Source organism: Molossus molossus, unplaced genomic scaffold (assembly GCF_014108415.1).
Source record: "Molossus molossus isolate mMolMol1 unplaced genomic scaffold, mMolMol1.p scaffold_m16_p_17, whole genome shotgun sequence".
Lineage (NCBI taxonomy): Eukaryota > Metazoa > Chordata > Mammalia > Chiroptera > Molossidae > Molossus > Molossus molossus.
Genome location: NW_023425352.1, coordinates 42,111,375 through 42,136,390, shown reverse-complemented (window position 1 = coordinate 42,136,390; position 25,016 = coordinate 42,111,375). Strand labels below are relative to the sequence as shown.

General features: G+C 40.1%; 1 protein-coding gene across 1 annotated transcript in view; it reads left to right on the top strand.

Annotated features, from left to right (window-relative positions):
• Positions 1-25,016, top strand: part of SLC16A9 (solute carrier family 16 member 9) — a 51,003-nt gene that overhangs the window by 5,264 nt on the left and 20,723 nt on the right. The window contains exon 2 of the mRNA XM_036265290.1: positions 19,447-19,678. Coding sequence (XP_036121183.1) covers positions 19,483-19,678 — 196 coding nt within the window. The 5' untranslated portion in view covers positions 19,447-19,482. The remainder of the gene's footprint in view (positions 1-19,446; positions 19,679-25,016) is intronic.

The following is a 25,016-nucleotide window of genomic DNA, read 5'->3' as shown; positions in this document are numbered from 1 at the left end:
GAACCTGATAGCAGGACTTGGAAGTAGGAGCCTGCTTGCTGGGTTGGTCAGTAAGGCATCTTGGTGTGGGTGTTTCCCCTAGCATGACATCTCTAAACCTCTGTTTACTCATACAGGTGAGGAAATTGAGGAGCTGATTAGATCAGCGGCAGCAGTTCACAAGGTTCACCCAGGGGAGAGGCATCAGAAATCAGCAAAGCTGACTGGGGTGGGGGATTCCAGGAGAGCAGAGGGGAAACTAAATGTGAGTCAGTCTTGATCCTGTGACAGGGAGACGTTAGGGGGTAGAAGGAACTGGAGAGAACATGCCCATTCAATGAGGGCCAGAGTTACTCAGTTCTGGACAATTTTATCTAAGAGTAAGGGCTCAGTTTTGCCAGACCTTCTGATTTTTCAAGAGAATCTGGAAATTTAAATATTTATGTAAAATCTTCCAGTTTTAAAGCATTCAACATTGCTAAAAATTAAATAAAATTAAACTAAATTTAAAATGGATGGGCCAAACAAAATACCTCCAGAGATCAGAGATCAGATTTGTCCTGGGCACTGCCAATTTTCTAATGATTTCCAAGTCTCCTTTTGGCTTCAGACTTCCATGATCCTACACTCGATCCATTTTATCTCTTACCCATTTTTTCCCCTTTACTAAAACATATTTCAGTGCTCACCGTATCTAAATTAGATAACTTTAGAGGAGCTCTTTGTCATATTCTGGACTATGTATGATAAATCTATAAGGCCTTTAAGGTCAAAGGATGCCTTATTATTATTATTTTTTTTAATCCTCACCCGAGGACATTTTTCCATTTTTTGTTCAGATAGAGCAGGAGGGAGAGAGAGGAAGAGAGAGAGAGAGAGAAACATCGATGTGAAGGGACACATCGAGTGGCTGCCACCCGCACGACCAACCAGGGTCGGGGACAAACTGCAACCGAGGAACGTGCCCTTAGCAGGAACCGAACCCGGGTCTCTCTGTACCGCAGGCCGACTCTCCAACCGCTGAGCCAAACCGGCCAGGGCTGTTTTTTTTAATAGCCATGCCATTGACGTAATTCAGAGGCCCTGGCAGTTAATTACTTGTGCTAATTATCCCTTTTAGGGACAGTTAGTATGATTATGGTTTAATTCCAAGACCCAGAGCTGTTTCTCGAAACATTTGCATTCCTGCCCTTCTTTCTCACCCCAATGTGAGATAATAATGAGCTGAAGAATTGATCCTGGTTTCCACTTAGACAAGGTATATTTATAGGCTTGACTCATGGTGCCAAGACAAAAGAATCTCCACCATCTTCACCCTGGTGAGGTTTCACTACCTAGTCTGTCTCTCTTCTTAAATATAGAGTTATCTGGGGATGTCCTTGAATTACATCTAGGGGAATAAGATAAGGGTTTGGCTCTTAGAGTCATGTTATTACAGCAATTTAGTTTTCTTTAAGAGCATATTTATATGGATATAAAAATGAAAACAAAAGTAATGGATTTTTGTATGATTTCAATCTAAAATTATTTTTAATAACTATGGCTCCTAAGACAATTATGCAGTAAAATTCTTTAATAAATTTTTTAAAAAATTTTCACCCAAGGATACTTTCTTTTCCATTTATCTTGAGATAAAGAGGGACAGAGAGAGAGAGAAAGAGAGAAAAACATCGACATGAGAGAGACATATTGATTGGTCTCCTGCACGACCCCAATCAGGGCCGGGTACCTAACCACAACCAAGGTACGTGCCCTTGATTGAAATTGAACCCATGACTCTTTGGTCCGTGGGTCAACACTCTAATCTCTGAGCCAAACCGGCTAGGGCTAATACATTTTTTTTTTTTAAGCTGGAATTTTGGGATTTGACTGGCTAAGATGTGTTCTTCACTTTAGGTCAATTAGCTGTTTTACAAACAAGTGGGCCTGACTCTGAAAAGCTCAGGGTGGATATTGACAATGGGAAGGAAGCACCCAAGTTAAGACAACAAGAGTGATATTTAGAGAAACCACATACCTCACTGGGACCGAGTTGACTGCGAGAAGACAAACAGAAGGCTCTGAGTGACAGTTCTGAGCCAGTTTGTTCTTGCCTGACCCCTGTGATGCGCCAACCTTCCCTTGCACTTCTGAGAGTGTGTTAACTATCTCTGGATGTTTAACATTTAAAATCTAATCTGAAAGAATCAGGTAATTGATCAAATCATCTGACATACCATCTAATGTTATATTGGTAAAAAAATTGAGATTCAAACATCTGTTTCTTTATCTTTACACGTGCATTTGGCTAGCCCTTCAGATTCAAGGATGGAAGCAGGTTGTAAGCGCTGGGAAGTCAGGGATGTCAATCAATTTGACCAAAAACTGCAAGGCAAACAAAAGCTTTACTTGGGGGCATTTTTGGAATTGCAATTCTGGAAACACAGATTCAGATAGGAACCCAACTGTGTTTTGAGGTGGAAAGAAAGGGACAGAGTTTATAAAGACATAAAAAGGGGATTTTCCAAACAGATTACACAAGTTGCTTTGAAAGCTGTGGTTGATGCTAGCAAGCCAACTTACTTTATGCTATATATGATTAATTGCGTGTGTCTATGGCTAGGTGAAAACATATTTTTGTTTATTTATTTGAAACAGCGAGAGTTTGATTTGTTTTATTTATGCATTTATTGGTTGCTTCTTATATATGTGCTCTGACTGGAGATCAAACCCACAACCTTGGCATATTGCAATGCTCTAACCAACTGAGCTACCCAGCCAGTCCCCTCCTCCAATTTTTTTAAAAATAGAGAGTTGAATGATACAGAGCCAGTTCCAGGAACTGCATTGGGATGTAGCTGTCTGGTTTAGCCCAGTTCAAAAGTTCAGTTTCACATGGAGGAAGTGTTTTCGCTCCGTTTCCTGGAGGCCTCCCAGATACGTTTTCTATTGCTCTCTAGACAATGTCAGCTTCATTTGGCTGTTTTTCTTTCATATTTTTAATTTTTGATCTAGATTTTTTCCTTAGAAAGCACTGATGATCAACCATGATGAAGTATTATTGGTCCATCGTTGAAAAACAGCACTGATCCCTCACTGCCAGGAAGGCTCATTCCTGGTATGTCACGTCCTACGTAGGAGGGAGAGCAGTTTCCTGAGTGTACAATAGGAGAGCTTATGGTCACATCTGAGCAACAAGGAGTCTTGTCAGAAACAGAGCTAAGTCACATATTCCTCAAATCAAAAAATCATTTTGTATGGGAAGAGAAGGCCAATAGGGGAAAACAGAGGGAACATCTGTAATACTTTCAACAATAAAGATAAAAAATAAAATATCAAGGTCCTTTAAGGTCTAACTCTAAAGTATGGAATTATTTCTCTTCTCTTTCCTGAATTTATATAGTGGTCTCTTAATTAGTAATTCTAATTCCACTTTCCACCCATTAGCCATAGTGAACTTTAAGTGATGTAGTCAGTCAGTCCTCTGCAAAAAAAAAAAAAAAAAAGTTACTTTGTAGAAGTGGTCTCAGTTGGATTTATTTGTTGTAATGTTTCAGGAGTTAGGCTATTTTATTCTGGTAGTGGTTATTAGTTGTTATTTGATGCACCTGATAAGACACCTAATTAAAGTAGTGAACAGTATAATCAGAAGAAACTGATATTATTAAAGCCTGTAACATAGAACAAAGCCAGGTCCCTATTCTCGTGGGCAGCCAGCTAAGTACGCCTCCAATCCCAATTGGTAGGGTGATGTTTTTTCTGTCCAAAGATTTTAAAATTTTGTTTTAGAACCTCAAGCTGTTGTATCACTTTACCTGACTTGTTGACATAGAAACAAGATTCATCTCCCAACAGGGCACGAGTACCACCTTGCTGGTCGGCTAACTCATCTGGAGCCCCACCGTTTTGTGGTACTACCTCACCCAGATTGTCAGTCATTCTTTGTTGTTCTTCAAAACCAATTGCGATAGTATGCAATGCTTGTGCTACAAGAATAAAAAGATTTCTGATAGACTTTTTAAATTCAGCTACTCCATGCCAAAGGAAGAAAGCTCTAGTGAAGGCATGTCTAGTGCCCCATCTATTATGAGGTCTTAGGTGGAGAGAGGACCCAAATGACCATACCCCAAATCCCAATTCTGTTTGATTCATGTTAGTTGAAGTTTTTAGACAAAAGAGCTTAGATTGAGGATAATGGCAGAGGAAGGAAGAGCCTTTCTGGTGAAAGCATCAGGTACTAACATAACAATGCCATATCTGCCTCACCATTAGGTTGGTAAGGTGCCCTATATTTGGGTCCCACGTAAGAGGAAACACCTGGTGCTCTCAAGTGCGAGTGTGTAATTAGGCTTTTCACCCAAACAGGAGGGAAGTATTAATTCCTATTTCTGAGGCAGAGACTTCATCCTCACCATATGTTAGGTGATCATGCCAATGTAGAAAACATTAAAGTCATCATGAGAGTGATTGAAAGACTCCCTGAGGTTTCTATATATTTGGGTCAGGGTTGAAAGACTAGCATTTGACTGTGTTCCAAGTTTTCAGGCTGGCATTCCCTAAGAGATAGATTTCATTTGTTTTCCACCAAACGTCAGACTTTTGATCTAGTCCCCAAATAGTATTGAGGAGTGGAAGGATATCAGCTTTCGAGGATTGAGTGGCATGATTTCTGGAATTTCCCCACATAAGAGACATTGTAAGAAGTAACATAGTCACTTAAGGCCCATTGAGGTGTGAACGCATGGTTGTCTGAATCATACAAAAGAGTGTAGTTACACACGTTTAAAGGGACAAAACCCAAGATTCTGCCTAACTGTTTATATCTTCAAATAAGATTATCAGTGAGAGTCCAGATTGGATTTATGGGTAATCCCTTGTGGGTTGGGGGGACCTTATGGATAAAAAGTCATGTGTTTCATCAACATTTTTTTGAGATTTGAAAGTAGAAAATTTAAATCCAGTGTTATGTCAAGTTAGGTTTTGTAAGTTCCCAAGACTTAAGGGCCAAGCCACTAATTCTAGTTCATCATGAGTATGGTTGGTTCAGGTGTGTATATCCAACAGTCATTTAAGTTGGCATTGTTGGATAATTGTTGGCTAGTGGGAGCAAAAGTCTGTTGAAGAGCAAATAGGGTAGTCATTGTAGTAAGCAGACATAAAATTCAGTATGTTTATCTTGAAATTAGACTAAAGATCTAGGAAAAGGCAGAATATAATCAGTAAATGAAACAAAGGTGGTCAAAGGGAAGACCAAGAATAAGGGTTGCTGGGTGGAATCATGTATGACTGGCCTGTTCCAGGGTCTTGGGAGAGCCATCTGTATCAGGTGCCGTCTGCTCCAATCCTAGAATGGGAATTCTAGTGGTGGTCTTGTGTTTAGAGATTTTTAGTTTAAGACCTCCAGTAGGCTGAGATGACCACTCAGGTGTGGGTTTCCTTTTTAAATGATAAACATTGATCAATGAGTCAATATCCTTAAGTTTAGCAGCACAAGGGTTAGTAGTCACACATGATATGGCCCTTTTCCTTTATGCCTGACAAGCATCTTTATGGAGATGGCGTTTTCAACAAACATAATCTCCAGACTGGAGATCATAATGTTGTAGACCTTTGTTTCCTGGGAGCATTCTATAGAAAGATTGCTCTATGAGCTGTGAGTTAATCTTAAGGGCCCTTGTAAGTGCTTTACAGTAAATCAGGAGGTCTCCTTTCAGCAGTGCAAATTCATATATTTCTTGATCAAATCTCATGGTTATGCTAGTAATAATTTGAAAAGGAGACAGTCTTGTTTGCCAAGGAGATAGTCTGTGTTTGCCAAAGGGAGTAGATCTTAGGTTGAGCAATACCAAAGGAAGAGCCTTAGGCCAAGGGAGATGGAAAGACTGTGAGTTTTGCCAATGGAGTTTTGATTAACCCATTCGTCTGTTCTACAAGACCAGAGGACTGGGGACGATAAACACAATTTGTCAAATCAGCCGTATTTTGTGGAATGTACAATTTGTCCTGTGAAATGAGTTCCCTGGCCACTAAGAAGCTCTGAGGTGATTCCTCAAACAAGGAAGTTCTTCTCTAGGAGTATTTTACTCATTGCTGATGCTGTGGCTCTGTGGCATGGGATGCTTCTATTCATAGAAAAAGCATACAAATCATTACTAACACAGATTTGTGTCCTTTAGAAGAAGACAAGTAAATAAAGTCCATTTGCAAGACTTCAAAGGACCCTAAAGGCAGGGGGAAATGCCCCATTGAGGCATGAGTTTTCCCAGGTTGTACTTTGGGCAGATTTGGCATTGTTGGTGTACTGGGAAGCTGTCTTTGGAGATGGCTCCCAGTAGTATTGTTTTCCCCATAAAACCTTTTTTTTTTTTCTTTGCATCAGTATTTTAGTGAGGTAAGTCATTTTCATATTGTAATATATGATGTTATATGCATCCAGGGAGAATTGGTTAGTAGTTACAACCTACCCATAAGTTTCTTATAGGGTCAAATTTACAGCCTTGTTCTAACCACTTTTTAAAAATTGTTATGGAACAGCCAAATAATGTGCTCCCATTATGTTATCTTTTAAAACCATAATTGCTTCAGTTGGTCGCTGAGATGTTCATTAGGAGCTGCGATTGTTTTAATGCTGCTAATTTAGCAGCCAAATTATTACCTCTACTTTCTTCTGTTTGCCATCGAATGTCCAGGGATTTTTATCATTACTAAAGATGTAGGTAATTGGATAACATCTAAGAGTTCTAAAACATAAGAACTGTTTTTTTTAAATCTTTGGTACAAAAGAAGTTGACAATCCTCTCTGTTTCCAGAGCTCACCTCTTAAAGGAGGTGGAGGCTCTCTTCATCGATGTCTCCTCAGAGGGTCAGCAGAGAAGGAAGTCATCCACACAGTGTAAAAGATTAGTAAGGAAATTCTATATTGGCAATATCTGCCTTTAAAATCTGGGACAAGTAAGTCAGATTTTCAGTGTAGCTCAGGAATTACTGTCCAAGTATATTGTTGGTCTTTCCATTTGAAAGTGAGTAAGAATTGAATTTCAGAATCAACAGGGATGCTAAAGAAAGCACTGCAAAGATCTATAACTGACAAGAGTTTATTTTCTGGTGGTATGGTAGAGTAAGGTATGAAGGTTAGTTTAAGCACAACTGGGTACTGGGGTATTAACATTATTTATGACTCCTGGATATTGATTACATTGCCATTTAACAGGGAGGATAGGAGTACTACAAGGGATCATGCAAGAAATACTGAGGTCTTATATGCAATATTCTTCAATGATAGGTTTGATTCTTTGAATGTCCTCTGAATGCAGAGAGTATTGATGGATGTTAGGCAGATTTTAAATAGTTTTAAATCAAGGACTATTCATTAAAAGCAGTTTACAGTCATCCTGGCCAGTTAGTCTCGGTAGTTAGAGCATAAGCCCTATGACTGAAGGGTCATGAGTTGGAGTCCTGGTTAAGGGCACGCATCTGGGTTACAGGTTTGATCCCCAGCCCTGGTCTGGATTATGCGAGAGATAACCAATTGATGTGTCTCTCTCACATTGATGTTTCTCTCTCTCTCCCCCGTCCCTTTCACTGTATCTGAAAATCAATGGAAAAATATCCTTGGGTGAGGATTAGCAAAACAAAACAAACAAACAAAAAGTTTACAGTCAACTTTCCAAAGTCAAAGAATGTTACCATAGGGTCCATTTATGAACCTGCATTAGGTGGTAACTCCTAGGATTAAATGGAAAAAGCCTTAAATAGAAATCTAGCACAGAGCCTGTCAACACTGGAGTAGAATGAGGAGTATTAATGCTTATCTGATAGAGTGTTATGTATTTTAAAAAGATACTACTTGAAAGTTCTTGGTATTGTGTCTGATACATAGAAAATGTTAATAGAAAAGGGTAACCGGAAGTTATTCCAAGATGTGACTAAGTCATAGTACATTTAATCCTTAGAAAATGTTCGTAGTCCCACTGTTTAGGGAATTCCTAAGAAAGGATGTGTTCATTATTGGGATTTAAGGACATTTGAAATATTTTTCATAGCCATGATTGACATGGGTAAAATTTAAATAAAAGCAGTCAAGTCTTTTGTTCTGTGCTTGTACACTGGGATGTGCAATGATTTAAGATGCTCTATAGTGCTATACTCCAGTCCCTTTGCTCAATGACCACACACTGAAATCACCTCAAGCCCTTGAACAACCTGGCCTCCCCCTCACCCCCGCCCCACCCTGAGATCCTGTTTTCAGTGGTCTAGGGTGGGCCCTGGCATTGGGCATTTTTAAGCCCCTAGGGTGATTGTACTGCACAGTCAGGTCTGTCATCCCTGCCAGGTCTCAGTGTATCCTTCGATGATTAGAAACATGCTCATGGAGATACAGACTTAAAATGGGATCCTTTGTTTGCTTTTTGATGCACACAGAGTTGCTACCTTTTCTTGAGCACCAGTTTAAAAGAAAGAGCTTAGGAGATTTCAGAATAGAGATGGGGTATCCTTGAACTGGGAAAGAGGAGAAAACTGGGGTATGAAGAATGTGAAGACAAACTTGACTTTATGCAGTGTGTAAGAGACAAAGCAGCTGATTTAACCCAGGTCTCTCTCTCTCTCTCCCTCTTTCTCTCCCTCTCTCTCTCTCTCCCCCTCTCTTTTCCTCTCCTAAGCTCCAAGGGCCCTTCTTTTGCTGTAACTTGTTTCCTGAGCCTATTTCTTCCATGGCTCACTTCTTCTCCTTCTGTGACTTTCTAAATAAACTTTCCCTTATAATTTGGGGGTGGTGGTGTGGTGGAAAACTCACTGGTAGCCCTTGTCAACTTTGAGGATTAATTCTCACCTCCATTCTGCCAACAAGTACCCTAATAACTGCACGGCAGCGTCTGGGAAGGGGTGCTGGGAAGCGAGGCGGCTCCTGAACGAGCTGAGAAGGAAAGAAGGAAGTATGAAAAAGGAAGAGCAGAAAGAAAGCTGACCTTGTGTGGACTTCAGCGCCTCTTTGTTTTGTCTTCTCTTGGCTGTTGGTGACCTTTGGCTCTTGGTGACCTAAGAGCAGACTGTCTTTGCAGTTGTGGTCTTTCCTCACTGAGACTTCCCTCTTTCCATTTGCTGACTTTTTCTTACTGTCAGAAAATTATCCAGGATGCTGTAAAACGCCATTTCCATCTCTCTCTCTCTCTCTCTCTGGTTTTTTTCCCCCCCCGAGGGAGGAATTTGGTAAAAATGGTGTGTGTGTGTGTGTGTGTGTGTGTGTGCGCGCGCACGCGCACTATTGGGGCAGGAAGTGGAGGAGTCATGGATGTTCCGGTCAGTTGTGTTCATAAGGATAGTACTTCCTATGTCAAGATAAAAAAGAATGTTTTTATAACAATCAATTATGTTTAAAAGGATAAAAAAATAATGATGATTTATAATAAGATTTCTGTGTGTCAGGCACTGTGCTAAGTCCTTTACATAAACAAATTCATTTACTCATCACAGCAGTCAGATGAGGTAAGTACTGTCATTCCCCCCAGTTCATGGATGAAGCAAGTGAGGCACACCGGTATTTGAGTGACTTGATGACAGTCGCGTTCTTGGCCAGTGTCGGAGCTGGGATATGCACTCAGGTTGTCTGGGACCCAAGCCCACGCTCCTGTTCCTTATGCTAAATGTTCTAGCATGTATGTCTTTATATATTTATAGAACTAATATCTATGTGCGTACTTGCATGAAACTGGGTCTATTGACATAAACAACAGTGGTAATTGTTCTAACTATTCTTTGGGACCACATAATACTTTTACCAAAGGATCGCAGCTTCTCTCCATTAATCTTCCCCAAACTGAGAGGTTGTTTTGCTAATCTGAACAAATTAATAGGTGAATTCACCATCGTGTCGACACTTTATTATTATTATCACCATCACCGTCATTAGGACCTTCTCGGAGTTTTACTGTGCCTGTCCTACAGGGACCGCAGAGGCTGGCCGGGGCATGGCTGGGACCCAGAGAGGTGGGGTGACCACTCTGGCACTGGCTGCCTGGAGACTCTTGGAGCTGCTTCCCACCGAGGCTTCCTGGGCTGCCGTACAGCAGAAGGACGGCATTGTGGGTGGCTGAGTGACTCTCCACAGGCAGTGTGCCCAGGCTTGGCCATTTGGGACAATGGGAAAGAGGCAGGAAAAGACTTTTCTCTCTTCTGGATGGCAATGGTGTGCTTTGCTCTCTCTGGAGCCACAAGGAAGAAACGGAGCTCATTCTCTCGCCAGATCAGCTAGAGATTTTGGGGGATTTGCCACATCAAACTAAACATGGGGTTAATAGCATTGCCACCACCAGTGGGAACAGTGTCAGATGTCACAGTGAAGAGGGAGCAGGCGACTATCCAGTCCTTTGTCCTTCCTCCGAGCTCCAGGGTGCTTGGAAAAATAAAAGGCATGCTCTCCTGAGAAGGTCTGATTATTCTGCTCTCTCGTTTTGTGCAAGTTTGGAGAGAGATGCTTACTTTTCTATCATCTTCCAATTCACTTAGCATGTTAGAGGTTGTTTTTTTGAGTTGTTTGATACTTTCTTCTATTTTCATTTTAAAAAACAACAACATTTGCAAATGTGCAGACAAATGGATGCAATCATCTTTTAAATTTTGTATCATAGACAATGATCCCCTTGTGAGTTTTCCCAAACATTTGATAGAAAATCAAGAAAACAACTTTCGCCATGGTCATCATTCTTACAAGAATTTTTGCTTTTGTTTCTTTTCTTTTTTTTTGGTATGTGCCCCTAGCGGGACCCAAACCCAGGACTCTCTGGTCCACATGCCGATGCTCCAACTGCTGAGCCAAACCAGCCAAAGCTTTGCTTTTGTTTCTATTTGAAACCTTGATGTGTAGAGATTTTCAGGGCTTAATAGCTTTGTCCTTGACAGCACAGATGACAGGGTAGAGCTAAAAGAAGAGCTAAATGCTGGCTGTGGCGTGGGGGTGGGTGGGCTCAACAGGAGTTTCCACTTGCTCCAGTTACTCCTTCTGCGCTTTACCCCCAACTGCTTCTTATCCTCTTCCCTCTCTTGCCTTTGCCCTTCCTCTACTGGGACAGAAGATTCGACATTTGGTCAGAAGTTGCCCTGGCTGCACGTTAAAATGAAGAGCAGTCTGGTGGTGGGACCTGACACCAGGGATGTTTAAAATCTCCCCCCGGCGATTCAGTGCAGGTAGGGTCGAGAACCACTGTGGTTGGGCAGTGTTTTTCAGAGTGCATCTGTAGAAAAACAGATGTGAGTCGGAATCACAGGGTGACTTTTTAAAAAGGCAACTTCTGAGAATCCTAACACATTACAATTGCTTAGGCCTTGAGCGTGAAACTTGAGAGGAAAACAAATCCTAGTAGTAAATACCTCTTTGGAATTATTCCAAATTGCAATCTGCCAATATTCAGGTCTTGGTTTAAATGTTCTAAGTATTAAGAAACAACTAACAATTAAAAGATCTTAGAAGCTCTAGATTTATATGTTTCAGTAACTAGTTGCTGTAGCTCTAACTAGTAACTACTCCTTAGAAAGTGGCTTTCAAGTTTCCAGAATTCCCTTATGATTATTACATTAATTGCTAACAGGCCCTGAGCTTTGCACTTCAAATTCACCGTTATCCCACTTTATAGATGAGAATAGTGAGGCCCAGGGACATTAAGTAATTGGACTCAGAAACAACATGATGAGTAGCATACACTGGATCGGAACCCAAATGTACATCCAATATCAAAGCTCATAGTGCCTACTGTTCTAGAACCAGACTAGAAAAAATTTCCCTCTTCCTCATCTTTATGATAAAAGTAAGAGGAGTATGCCCGGCCAGTGTGTCTCAGTGGTTGAATGTCGACCCATGCACCAAGAGGCCACCTGTTCAATTCCTGATCAGAGCACATGCCCAGGTTATTGGCCTAATCCCTAGTGGGGGGCATGCAGGAGGTGGCCAGTCAATGTTCTCTCTCATCGATGTTTCTATCTCTCTCTCTCTCTCCCTTCCTCTGTCTCTAAAATCAATAAAGAAAAAAAAAGTAAGAGGAGTAAAGGGAAGCTATAGAACAATGGAAATTATTATTAACTTGCTTCATATCCTTCTTTTATATGTACATAAAGCAGCCAAAGGTCACTGGTGTTTACATTAGAAACTGACATTATGGTTTGTTTTCATTGCTTAGATTCTCCTTTTCTGATGTGTAGCCATACCTGCACCTTACCATCTTGACTATCTCTCTTACGCTTGTCTTCCATGAAAGGACATTTAATTCACTTATATTTGAATTCTGAGCTTCAGTGTACCTGTATGTGCACTACATTTAGTATATTTGTTTACCTATATTTTATTAGAATTTCCAAAGAATTATCTTCATTGTCATTAGAATACCAAAAGAATGATTTTTATGAGAATTACCAAAGAGTTTTTTCTCTTTCCCCAGAACCCCTTTATCTAGAGCGCAGTGGCGGGAAACAGCGCTGGGTGTTTGGAGGGGCAAAGGGCACAGCAGGGAGAGGGCAGAGCCGACGTAGGACTGCTTTGGCAGAACAGGTCTGCCTTTTAGTTTATAAAACGTGCTACTTATATTGGAGTCAAAGCCAATAGATACATTTCAGTAGCTTTTGAATGTGTTTTATTTTAACAGCTTTGTTGAGCTATAATACGCCTATGATAAAACCCACCCACTTAATCTATTTGTTTGGTGGATTTCATCTAAGAGTTGTGTAAACGGTATCACAATCTACTTTTAGAACATTTTTGAATAATTTAAAAACATGTTCATTACCCTGAAAAGGAAGTCCGTGCCTTTTGACAGTGACTGTCCATTCCCACTTCTCCAGCTGCCTCGCCATCCCCACCAGCCACATAGGAAGGTTTCAGCGCTCCACATCCTGGCCCATGGTTGAGAGCCTTCCAAATAGTAAGAGGGGCAGAAATGTAACGAAGGAAGGTCAGGAACCCCAGTATAATTTAAACTTTTTACACACCTCACGGGTGGCCAGATTAAGACAAAATCAACCAGGACTCAATCATTTTTCCCCCCTCTACGATGTAGTCACAGGATCCTGGGCTCTTGATTTAAAAAAAAAAAAGTGCTTCAGCATCAGGTAATCTGGTAGTGATTGAAATTCAAATAAAAAATGTGCTGTCTTTATGCCCTTGTGTAATTCAAGGGAAAAATGTACCTCTTACGAGCTATTTATAGATAACATTCAAAAAGGGGTTATTAGAGAATGATCATTGTTGGAGGAACAAAGGCGAGACAGAACGGTCAACTGAAAATAAGATCAGACAACTGTAAATCATCTGAATTTGCCAAAACAGTATAGAACGTACATTAGCATTTCAGGGACAGAAAGCTTCTGTGTCAACATTAGATGTTCATAAATGTCAGATATGCCATTCTGACAGCCCATGTGTGGGAGAGGCGAAGTTTTCGGCCGGTGTAGAGTTGAGGCAATAACACAGGGCTGGCGTTATTTAAACAGAACTAAGTGCAGGCTGAGTCACTGGGGCTTAAAGCTTTACACCAACCGTCCTTTTCATTTTCTGAAGAAAATGTCTTGGAAAATGCCTAATTCTCCTTTTCCTTTAACAACAAAGTCTAGTTTTAGGGGATATCTTTTATGCTAATGATAATCCCATTTCGTTGAATAATACTATCTTATGGTTATTTTTATTTTAGGGTCTTCTCTTTTCTCCTAAGTTTATAATATATGGAATATATTTAATTTTTAAGTTAAAGATAAGAAAGGTTCTTAAATTATAAGTTAACATCTTGTGATGTCCCATCAGACCCTGTTGTGTAACAAAAGTTGAGCTTTATAAGGTGTCTTGTCATGCACAGTCCAGGTTTGTTAACACTTCAGTTAAAAGATTCCAAATTGTCAAAGAGTGTATGTACTAGCATCTACTACAACGTATGTGTTTCCTGGAAGCATATTTTCATACAGTTATATGAATGAGAGCCCCGAAGTTCGAATATACTCATGGAACATCAGTCTAAATAAAGCAATACCTTCTGGCCCTGGCTGGTTTGGCTCAGTGGTTGGAGCGTTGGCCTGCGGACCAGAGAGTCCCGGGTTCAGTTCCCGCTAAGGGAGGGGCACATACCAAAAAAAAATACGAAAAACAAAAAGCAATACCTTCTGGTACTTACATATCTTGTTATTTTTTTAAGGAAAAAAATCCACCACTTAGATAATATAAATGGGTTATCAATGCTAGGACTTATTATATAACTGAGTTCTGTTTGAGGGTGATCAACGCAGGCTTCCTGAGACACTTGCTTCTTCTGAAGTTGCAGCCGAGAGGTCATCTTCTGCTCTAGTTTCCTGCGAGAGCCCTGTCGGCCCTGCCCTCTTCATTCCACCTAACCTGCCGGCCTGTCCAGACTCCGCACCATGTCGTGCTGTTCCCTTTGCCAGAGCTGCCCTTTCATGAGTCTCTCCTTTGTTCTCAGAGCTAACCCACTTCAGGAGGCCTCCACTCCTTCCGGTCCTGATTACTTTCATTCCCCTCGGATGCCTACACAGTTCATGTTAATCCGCCCCTTTGGCACTCAGCCATATACTCTCTCCTAACTTCCTAACTAGGCGAGAAAGGCAAGGGCCACTGATGTCTTCTATTTTTTTCTGATTTCCCTTTGTATTTATTTTTTTTATTTATTTATTTTTTTATCCTCACCTGAGGACATTTTTCCATTTTTTGCACAGATAGAGTGGGAGGGAGAGAGAGGAAGAGAGAAAGAGAGAGAGAGAGAAACATCGACGTGAAAGGGACACATCGAGTGGCTGCCACCCGCACGACCAACCAGGGCCGGGGACAAACTGCAACCGAGGTACATGCCCTTAGCGGGAACCGAACCCGGGTCTCTCCAGACCGCAGGTCGATGCTCTAACCGCTGAGCCAAACTGGCCAGGGCTTTCCCTTTGTGTTTAGTAGCATCTAATTTATATTGGAAGTGATCAAAAAACTTTTTGAACAAACTATTTTTATAATGCTGCATTTCTGTAAATATTACAGAAATTTTGTTAACTTAGAATTTTTATTTAAAAGAATTCCAGAAAAGAGATTTTATCATATTGGATATAAGATATGAAGGAGGGCTAATAAGATGAAATTTTCAGGGGAAAAAAAGATAGGATATCTATATTTCCCATATTTTGTGGTCATGGATTCTCCTCAAAAGCTTAACTTTTAGTCCAAGTTAACTTTGTGGGACCAAGTAGGGTATGGGTGGGTAAAATTATCAACTTGAAATTACTGCATACTCACAATTTGTTTATTCTGTTGCACATAAAAGAGATGAATACCAGCTAAATTAACAAAATAATTTACTGAGTTACCTCATGGAAGGAAATGGAAGACTGCAGAAACTAGGCTTGGGCATCCCCTAGGGAGTCAAGGTAGAAGAAACTGACAAAGGTCTCTTCAGTGCACTACTATTGGGATCAGTAAACTCCAAATACTTTTCTTTCATTGTTTATAGCATCTCAAGGTTCAGGGTCCTAGGAGAGAGATCCCACTGGCCTTGCTTGGGTCAGGTACCACTCTACAGGTCAAGATCAAGGAACCTTGATTAATAGTCCCACCGAATGTTTACCCACAAGGAAGATTCAAATCCCCCAAAGGGAACTGGGTACCATTATAAAAGGGAGGAAATGAAAACTAGTCTATTTGTGAAGTCACCTTACAGAATATCGAATATCAGAGAAATAGCAAGGGAAAGGTATGTAAGGAATAGAAAAAACTACAGAGAAAGAAAAATGGACAGAAAACAATAAATCACAAAATGATATTTTCTATCATGTTCTATTGATGCTACACGTATCTCAAACTATGAAACAATTGAATGTCAGAAGCTGTTAGCCAGCGCTTTATAAAAACTCATCTTTCTAGGCAGAGTTGTTCTCCCAACTATTTACTGTGAGGATTTTTTTTTTCCTCGCTTGAGGACATTTTCCACTTTTTGTTCAGGTAGAGTGGGAGGGAGAGAGAGGAACAGAGAGAGAAACATCGACGAGAAAGGGACACATCGAGTGGCTGCCACCCGCATGACCTACCAGGGCCGGGGACAAACCTCAACCGAGTTATTTATATGAAGGCATATGGCAGGTGGGGACATGATTTTTGCCCAGTGTTCTGAATGTCAATGTGAAGGTATTTACTGAAGCTTAGATAAATTGATGGGTGTAACTATGACTCTTTTAAAGTAGCCAAATATCTCACCGTCTAATTAGGAATGTGCATGAATGGATGAATGATATTCTTAATACCTTGACCTATTTATTTTCTGATGAAACCACTGCTAAGGCAATGGCTTAGCAAAATCTTTGCACAAAGAAGACTGTTGAACTTGACTATAAACCTGGCATGTGAAGAGCCATACGAGGTGCAGATTAAGTGGGAGGCCCTGCTGGGAGCAGGGAGGTCTGGCTGTGGGCTTGCAAATGTATTGAATCCACATACACTGTCTCAGAACTTAGAAAAAGAAGAAACATTTTCAAATTTTTAAAAAATATTTTGATATCAAAAATGAGGAAAAATAAAAATAGACAAATCTCACTTATGACTTTAAAAATTCCCCCAAGTAGATGGACATAATCAAAATAGTGCATTAACCAAGAGAGATTTAATCCAATAATTCAAGGATAATTTCATAGTAGAAAATACAGATTTTATTACATTAAAAGACATAAGGAGAAAATCATAATCATCTCCCTGATGGAAATGCATTTGATGAAATGTAATAAGCATTCTTTACAATACTCAAAAATAGAAAAAACATGAATATTCTCTTAACTTTGTGAAATAAACCTGTCTAAGCCTCAGAGGCAGCACCATGACATTTGAAAGCATTCCCACTAAAGTTAGAAACTAAACAATGATTCACTCTTATTTAACATTATTCTGAGTGCCCTGCTCAATGCAAAGACAAAAGAAGAAAATTGGGAGTATAAAAGTTCAAAATGAGGTAAAACTATCAGTTTGTAGATGATTATATAACTGTATTGAACTGTGTGTTGTATATACCTAAAAGAATCATCCAAAGATCGACTGCAAATAAGAGAATTTAGTAAGGTAATGGGATCCAAAGTTAACATACAGACATCAACAGACCAATCAAAGAAATAACTCCATTTATAATGTTAGCAAAAAGGATAAAATATCTAAAGATAAAATAAAATAAAAAAATGTTGGGGAAGACTTTAAACACCAAGAACACAAAAGTAGACTTAAACAAATGGAAAAGAACACCATATTCTTAGGTAGGCTCACCATCACAAAAGTACTAATTTTTCTTAAATCAATGCATAAGTTAAATTCAGTCCTTATGAAAACACCATCAGATTGTAGAGCTAGCTGAACTGATTCTGAAAATTATATTAAAAAAGTAAATACACAAGAAGAGCCCAGGAAATACTACAAAGCTGTGTAATGATGGAGAGAGAGAAAGCACTTAACCCCACTAGAACTTAAAATATATTTAAAAGACTTTTTAAAAAGACTTGGTAATGTGGTAATGGTGAGTGAATAGATAGATCAATGGAACAGAACAGAAAATCCAGAAATACACCCATAAATACCCAAGGATTAGATAGGAATTACAAATGGCATTTCACTTATGAAACCCCAAACAACATTCAGAGAATGCTGAGAAATGCACATTAAAACTATAATAGAATACTCTTCTAAAGCCAATAGATTGGCAAAAATCCAAAATATTCACCACACACCAAAATTGCTGGGGATAATATAAAGTGATTCAATCACTTGAAGGCAATTTGGTAATACTAATTAGAACTACAAATATACATACCTTTTGACTCAGCAGTTCTTTGGGGTTTTACCTAACAGAAAAGAATATTTGCAGAAAGTTACGTGTCTATAAGCGGTTATTTACTGCAGCTCTGTTTGTCATCGTTAGTGGCGGGGACTGGGGGAAGAGCTCAGAGAAAGCCCTGCACTGGAACTCAGTGCTGCCGAAAGAAACAAATGGGGACAGTCACTATGTGTTGATGTGCAGGGTCTTCGAGATATTTGTCAAGTGAAAAACTAAAAAAAAAATTTTTATTAAAAAAAAGCTTTTATCAAATAAAAAAAAGCAAGACATACAAATGTATGTAACATGCTCTTTTATGTAAAATAATAGAGGAAAATGTATTTGAGTTTCATGTGCACAGACTCTCGAAGGATATGAAAGAAACAAGAAGCACGTGTTACACAATGAAGATGTGGGGTTAGGCAGGAAATAGGAAGATGAAGGCTGTATCCCTTTATTTTTGTTTTCATTTTTGAACGATGTAAATTTTTTGCCTATTCAGTTAGTAAGTAAATAAACAAGTATATAGTCTTTTGGTGATATACTCTGTGTGTGTGTGTGTGTGTAAAAATGTATATATATTTAAAGAATAAGGATGCTTTCTAGTATTGATAGGAAAAATCTTGAAGGGTGTTAAGTGACTAAGACAGGGTATGGAATGCAATGTACAATATTCTACTTTTTGTGAAAAAAGAGGGAACTCCGCCCTGGCTGGTTTGGCTCAGTGGTTAGCACGTCAGCCTGTGGTCCAGAGACACCGGGTTCGGTTCCCACTAAGGGCGCGTACCTCGGTTGCAGTTTGTCCCCGGCCCTGGTTGGTCAGGCGGGTGGCAGCCACTCGATGTGTCCCGTTCACGTCGATGTTTCTCTCTCTCTCTTCCTCTCTCTCCCTCCCACTCTGTCTGTACAAAAAAATGGAAAATGTCCTCGGGTGAGGATTAAAAAAAAAGAGGGAACTCCAAGGCGATTTGCTTGGCTTGCTTGCGTGTGCATGACGCAGCCCAGGAAGGGCGCTGAACGTGGTGAGCCCTGTGGTGCTTCCAGTTCCCGCCAGATGCCCTTCGGAAGGCAGGATTCCCCAGCTGCCCAGCAATGCTGGCCCATGGCCGTCAGCTAAGCCCTGCGGGATCCATTGCCTCTCTTGAGCCCCTCTCCTGGGTGGTCCTTACCCAGGGAATGATCCACATGGGCCGGCACCCAAGTTGGGCAACCTAAAGGGTCACCCCAGTTTGGGAAATTTCCTTCCCTCATGCCCCATGGCAGTTTAGCTTCTCCTTCTGCTTTCTATTCCCTTTCATGGGAAGAGAACGCTCCTAATAAACCTGTTCTTGCCAAGAGTCTGCTTCCTGGCGAACCCAAAGTGTAACAAGAAACCCAAGTTGTGGCTGGGGAAGGCTGGGAATGTGGTGAATAGGGACAAGATTGGGTAGGAGACTTTTCACTCTATGCATTTTTATAATTAAAAAATTTTTTTTGAGCCATGGGAATGTATTTCTTATTTAAATTATAAGTAAAAAATTTAAAGTTAACTTGACATGCCAGTGATATTTTATGCTTTTTCATGTGTATTTTTCAAAAATGTTTTCTATGTTTTGATTTAGAAGATATTTAAAATCCAAAGTACTCTGCCCCACCACACTCTAAATATGCTTTTCTTTTCTGTTTGTTTTTGTTGAAGACCTACAGAGAAACACCCCCTTGATCTCCCCTGACAATGGAGGCGAAGAGGTCACCTGATGGCGGATGGGGCTGGGTGATTGTGCTTGTCTCCTTCTTCACTCAGTTTCTGTGCTATGGATCCCCGGTGGCCGTTGGAGTCTTGTACATAGAATGGCTGGATGCCTTTGGTGAAGGCAAAGGGAAAACGGCCTGGGTCGGATCCCTGGCAAGTGGAGTTGGCTTGCTTGCAAGTAAGTGGATAAATGTATGCTTCTCCTCACTCATTAATCATTCACTTACTTTGGCTGCGTCATTAACACTGTGCAAGGCATAGTAACTGTTTGTTTTTAAAGTATTACACATACTTTCTTGCCTTCATTGCAATTACAGAACTGCTCTTTCACTGTAATAAATTTGTGTGAAAATACAGAAATTCCATAAGATGTTCCTTCATTCATTCGTTCGTTCATTTCCTTAGTCATTTATTTGCTACTGTGTGCTAGGCAGTGTGCCAGATGATGAATATGAAAAGATAACAGCAAACACATCATTTCTGGCTTTAAGAGGCTCACAGTCCAGTGACAGACACAATTCCATGAGTAAGGATACAGGGAAATGAGGGCAGTGATTCAGGTATGTCCACTGAAGGCTGGTGACCAAGGGACCAAATGATATGCAGCAGTCCTGTAAGAAATTCTTATGTGATTTATAATTACGCCTCTCGGATTCAGATACACTGTGATCAAATCATATGTCCTACATTTGTGTCACCTTTATAAGAAAAATTTTACATGGCAGTCCCATCTTACGATGAAGATGCTGTTAAGGACTTTAATATAGTGTTATTTATAGGATGTATGTGATGTATTTTGTGTGACCTTCCTATAATGTCTCCAAAACTAATATTCTTGATAAATGTTTATAGCTAATACAATAGTGATTCCTGTCATCTTTACACAGAAAATAGCAGAGCAGTTTTTATTTTCATTTTAAGACTTAAAATCATATGACACTTCAATTTCTGGAGTAATAGTTCGAACTCTGTGGTAATATTTAGTGATTATCACTCTAACTTTGTTGGCACATCTTACAGGTGTGTTAAACTGGTGACCTAGATTAGGTCATTAGCCCTGGGGTCTCTTCCCCTGTGCTCTGAACTTGACATGATTTGTTGAGCAAATTACAATCTCTACTCTTATGGAGAAAATAAAGGCCATTGCATGTGGAGATTTGTAAGGTATTTTTCAGCTTTAAAAAATTGCATGAAAACAAAATGCATTAGCCGTTTCTTTTTTAAAATGTTGTCTTACCTAAGTCCTAGAGGGGACTTCTTAGAACAAAACAAGAACAGTTGCTTCCAATTGATACTAAATTAAAACCAACACTTGATCCTAATAATTATGTACAGTGAGTGACAGATGGTTACTAGACTTTTTGAGAGGATCACTTAGTAAGTTATATAATGTTGAATTACTGTTATACACCTGAAACTAATATAATATTGCATGCCATCTATAATGAAAAAGAAAGTAAAGATAAATACATCCAATTTAAAAGCAAAACAATAACAAGACTTGGACAATAATGCTACATCATCTGGCCATGTCAAATAAGATGTCTAAACATATCCAAACAAATGAAAATTATATTATCATTATGAGTGCAAGATAAACAGTAAAAGTTTGCCCAAGATTTGTTTGAAAGGATTTTCACCACCCTGACTTTGCACGATGTTGTCCAAAGGGGTTTTTCAAAATATGAATTATTTGTAAAACTGCGAAGTACAAGTGAATGATAATTGATATGTTAATAAAGGGGGTTAAAAGTATTGATTTTGAGGAAGTGATCTAATGTGTAGGGGAGAGAATTTTTTAATGTTCTCCAACTAGTCACCATATCTATTAGCAAATAAAAGTTAAACAGAAATGTAATTACCTTGGTGACCAGAGCTGAGGCTGAAACTCTAGAAACTGAACTGTAGCTCTCTTCTTTCTCTAGGAGAGATCACTCTGTCTCAAGAGCAGGAGCAGCTTCCTTTAACTGTAGGCAGGATCAGCTGTATAACTTCCAACCCCAGTGAAAAATGAAAATGCAGGGCCCCTTATTAAAAAAAAAAAAGAATTCAGATAGCAACAGCAGAACAGCAAATCAAGTGTGTGGCCCTGCGAAGAGCTAAGTACTCAGTGACTGCATAGATAGCAAGCCCATGGAGCCAGCCCGGCCTGAGGCTGGAGATACGGGGCATCCCACCCAAGTTCAGAGGAGACAAGTATTGGGGTGGGGCACTGGTCTTAAGTCAGAGACTAATTCAAGTCCTGGCTCTACCACTGTTTAGCTGAGGGATCTTGTGCAAGTCACTTAACTTTCATGTCACCAATCAGACAAAGAAGCACTTGGGCCAGCTAATTAGAGCTTTTGAAGATGAGCATAGAAAGAGACCAAAGGATTCAAGGATGAGGAAATGGTGGGAAATGAAGGGCTACCACTCATATGTATGTGTGTGTGTGTGCACTTGGTTGGTGTCCATTGAACATATGTGATGTTGGCTTCCCTTGACTCTTCATAGCATACATTAAAGGACCAATCTTGAAAACTATGCTAATATAGTATTAGCAAGAGGTGTCTACAAGTGTGTGAACCATACTAACTCTTTACTTTGTTGAAAAGTTTGTTCTACAGAGAACAAACAGATCACTCCTTGGACATGGGAAAGGTATCTCATGTTGGTGATGCAAATGGTTGTCATGGTTCTTAACCAAGGGGGTAATTAGAATCACCCACAGACAATTTTCATCATATAATCGCCTAGATGTGATCATTAAGCATCCTACATCAGTCAGTCTATGATGGGGCCCAAATATATGAATTTTTTTAAAAGCTCCACAAGTGATTTTCAGTTGGGAACTATGATTGGTTTAAGCCCTCTCTATTTAGACTTTAATACTGTGGTTTTTGATAATTTATAAAAGGAGCTACTGTATGTTTCTGTTTGGGTGTGGCACTCACTGCTTATGCCACGTAAATCATGAAAAATAAATTGTGTCCAGTGGTCTTGGTTTTGGCGGGGCTTTGTTAAAAAACACGTGTAAATGGACATTTTTGTATCCTTTAAAATAAAAAATAATTTATGTGTATATGTGCATATTTATATATATACATCTTTTTGATAAAAGATGGGCTTTACATATGTATGTAAAATACAGATAGCTGCTCTTACATTCAGGAGTACGTATGCATTACTTGAGCTTGTCTAAAAAGCCAGCTTCCTGCCCATCAGTGAGGGGTGTGCCGATGAGGGTGGGTCCGGAACTATTCTTTTAACTAGTTCCCGAGATGATTCTGATACAGGCAGGCCGTATCATATCTGAGAAAAAATGAGTTATTTTCTTTCCTCAGTTTTGTCCAGAGAAGGCCTGGTAGGTGTCATCTCTGACTAGTTCTGTGAAGTGACCCCTGGAACTTTATAATTGAGCAAGATACAGCAAAATAGGGACAGTTGCTCATATGCTTGTCCCTTAAGTTCAGGGAGTGCCCTGTGTGCCTGACTCAGTCCAGCCACTTTCACTTACTTGATCTTAGTTGATCCTAAAAACAGTGCACTGAGACAGACATTATTGTCCTCAAGGGACAATGACCTACCCAAGCTGAAGCCGATTATCTAAGAGGAAGTGCAAGTCACTCTCTAACCTGTTGAGCCTGTTTCTTCCCTTTTAAATGGGAGATAACAAAAGTACCTACCTTATATCATTGTCATGGTGCTTGGCAGATAGTAAATGCTCAACAAATATTGGTTAGTAGAGAACCAGGATCACCCAATAATCAAATTACTTTTCTACGCAGTTCCAAGTAATCTACAAAAGAAAGGGTCCCTTCAGGATGAATGACAAAGACATTTCTAGGGAGGGCAGGACGGAGAGCTGGATTTTTGTCAAGATTGTATCTAAGCGTCTGGAACTTAAAGGCCCACAACTTGTCTCTGACAAACCTAGATTTGGACAGTAGCTCAGAGTAGCATATTAGAACAATGACAAGTCATGCGATTCCTAACTTTACATTCTTCATCATCTTAATTCCTCCCCTTTGAAGCTTGAGTAATTGAGGAGAAAATACTTCTTCCTCTGGCCTGAATTGTTTGTTAGTGCATATGATCCTTGGGATGCCTGAGTATCAAGGAGCCGACCTCTCTCAGTTTACACTGAGAACAAGCTCACTCACCATCATTACACCCACCCCATAGAGCCTCCTCTTCTTTGTGCTAGAAGACATCATCTGTGCTTTTATGGGATTTGTAGTCTCAGGGAAGAGACAGAAAAAAAGGTTACTGATCATTTCAGATGTGCCAAATATCAAGGAGAATAGCAGGGACAAGACTGTCTTTGGAGTTTTATAGAGATAGGTGGGCCACATGGGAGGATGGACCGTGTAAGCTGGATGGTCAGGGAGAGGGCAGGCCATGCAGAGGCCTCGTACGCAAAGGCCTGAAGTCTGCACTGCAGATGACGCATTCTGGTTGCATAAATTTGTCTGGAGAAGGAGTGATTGTGACCTGGGAGGCATGTGATGGTAAGTGTCAACTTGGCTAGGCTACTTTCCCCAGTTATTTAAACGCTAATGTAGGTGTTGCTGTGAAGGTATTTTGTAGGTGTGCTCAAACTCCATAATCGGTTGAGTTTTAAGGAAGGATGATTATCCTAAATAGTCTGGGTAGACCCGATTCAATCTATTGAAAGGCCTTAACAGAAGAGATGAGATTTTGCAGGCTAAGAAATACTGCCTGTGGTCTGTAGCTTTAGCCTGTACCAAGGAGTTCTGACCTGCCCTTCCTTGCCTAGCCAAATCCCACAATCACACAGTAAATTCCTCATGATAAATCTTTCAATATACAGGGTTGGTTTACAGTTGTAAGTATGCGAAACACAGTTTATTCTTGTATTGTTATTTATTAATTATTGTATTATTTTCCATACAAATGACTGTAAACCTATTTTTGTCCTACCCTGTATGTCTTCTGGTTCTGTTTCTCTGGCTGAAACCCAAATGATGCAGAAGGAATGAAAGGTAACTGAAGTTGTTCAAGAAGGGTGGGACAATTTTTCAGACAACACAGTTGCTGAAACAGCAGGGAGAAGACCTTTTGTTTCTCCAAAGGCCCTCAAACTGCTAATGAGTCAGTAAATCTATCCCTAGGTTAATTTAGTGAGTCAGTATGGCCTACAGTCTTGCTGCATGAGTTGTGAGTGCTGGCAGAGCTGGGTGTGGTCATATCTGCAGATTTTACTCCCAAGCACTGTTACCTCTTTCAAGCAGGACTGAACTTCTGCCTCCTCCAAGGCCAGTTCACAGTGACCCAGGCAGTTCCAGGATTGGTGAGAAGAAAGGCAGGTTTTAGTTAAGCTTCCCTCCATCTCTACATGATCCTGCCAAACCAACCAGCAAGCAAGGCAGTTAATTCTACACATGAAATCAAGGATTTGAGTGGGTGCGGCTCCTTGGGACCTTTCTTTTCTTCAGGAAGATGATGAATTTTAAATTCCTGGTTTCAGCAGGAGGAATCTTCTCTTCTGTTGGGCTTCCTGCATTATAAGTGGA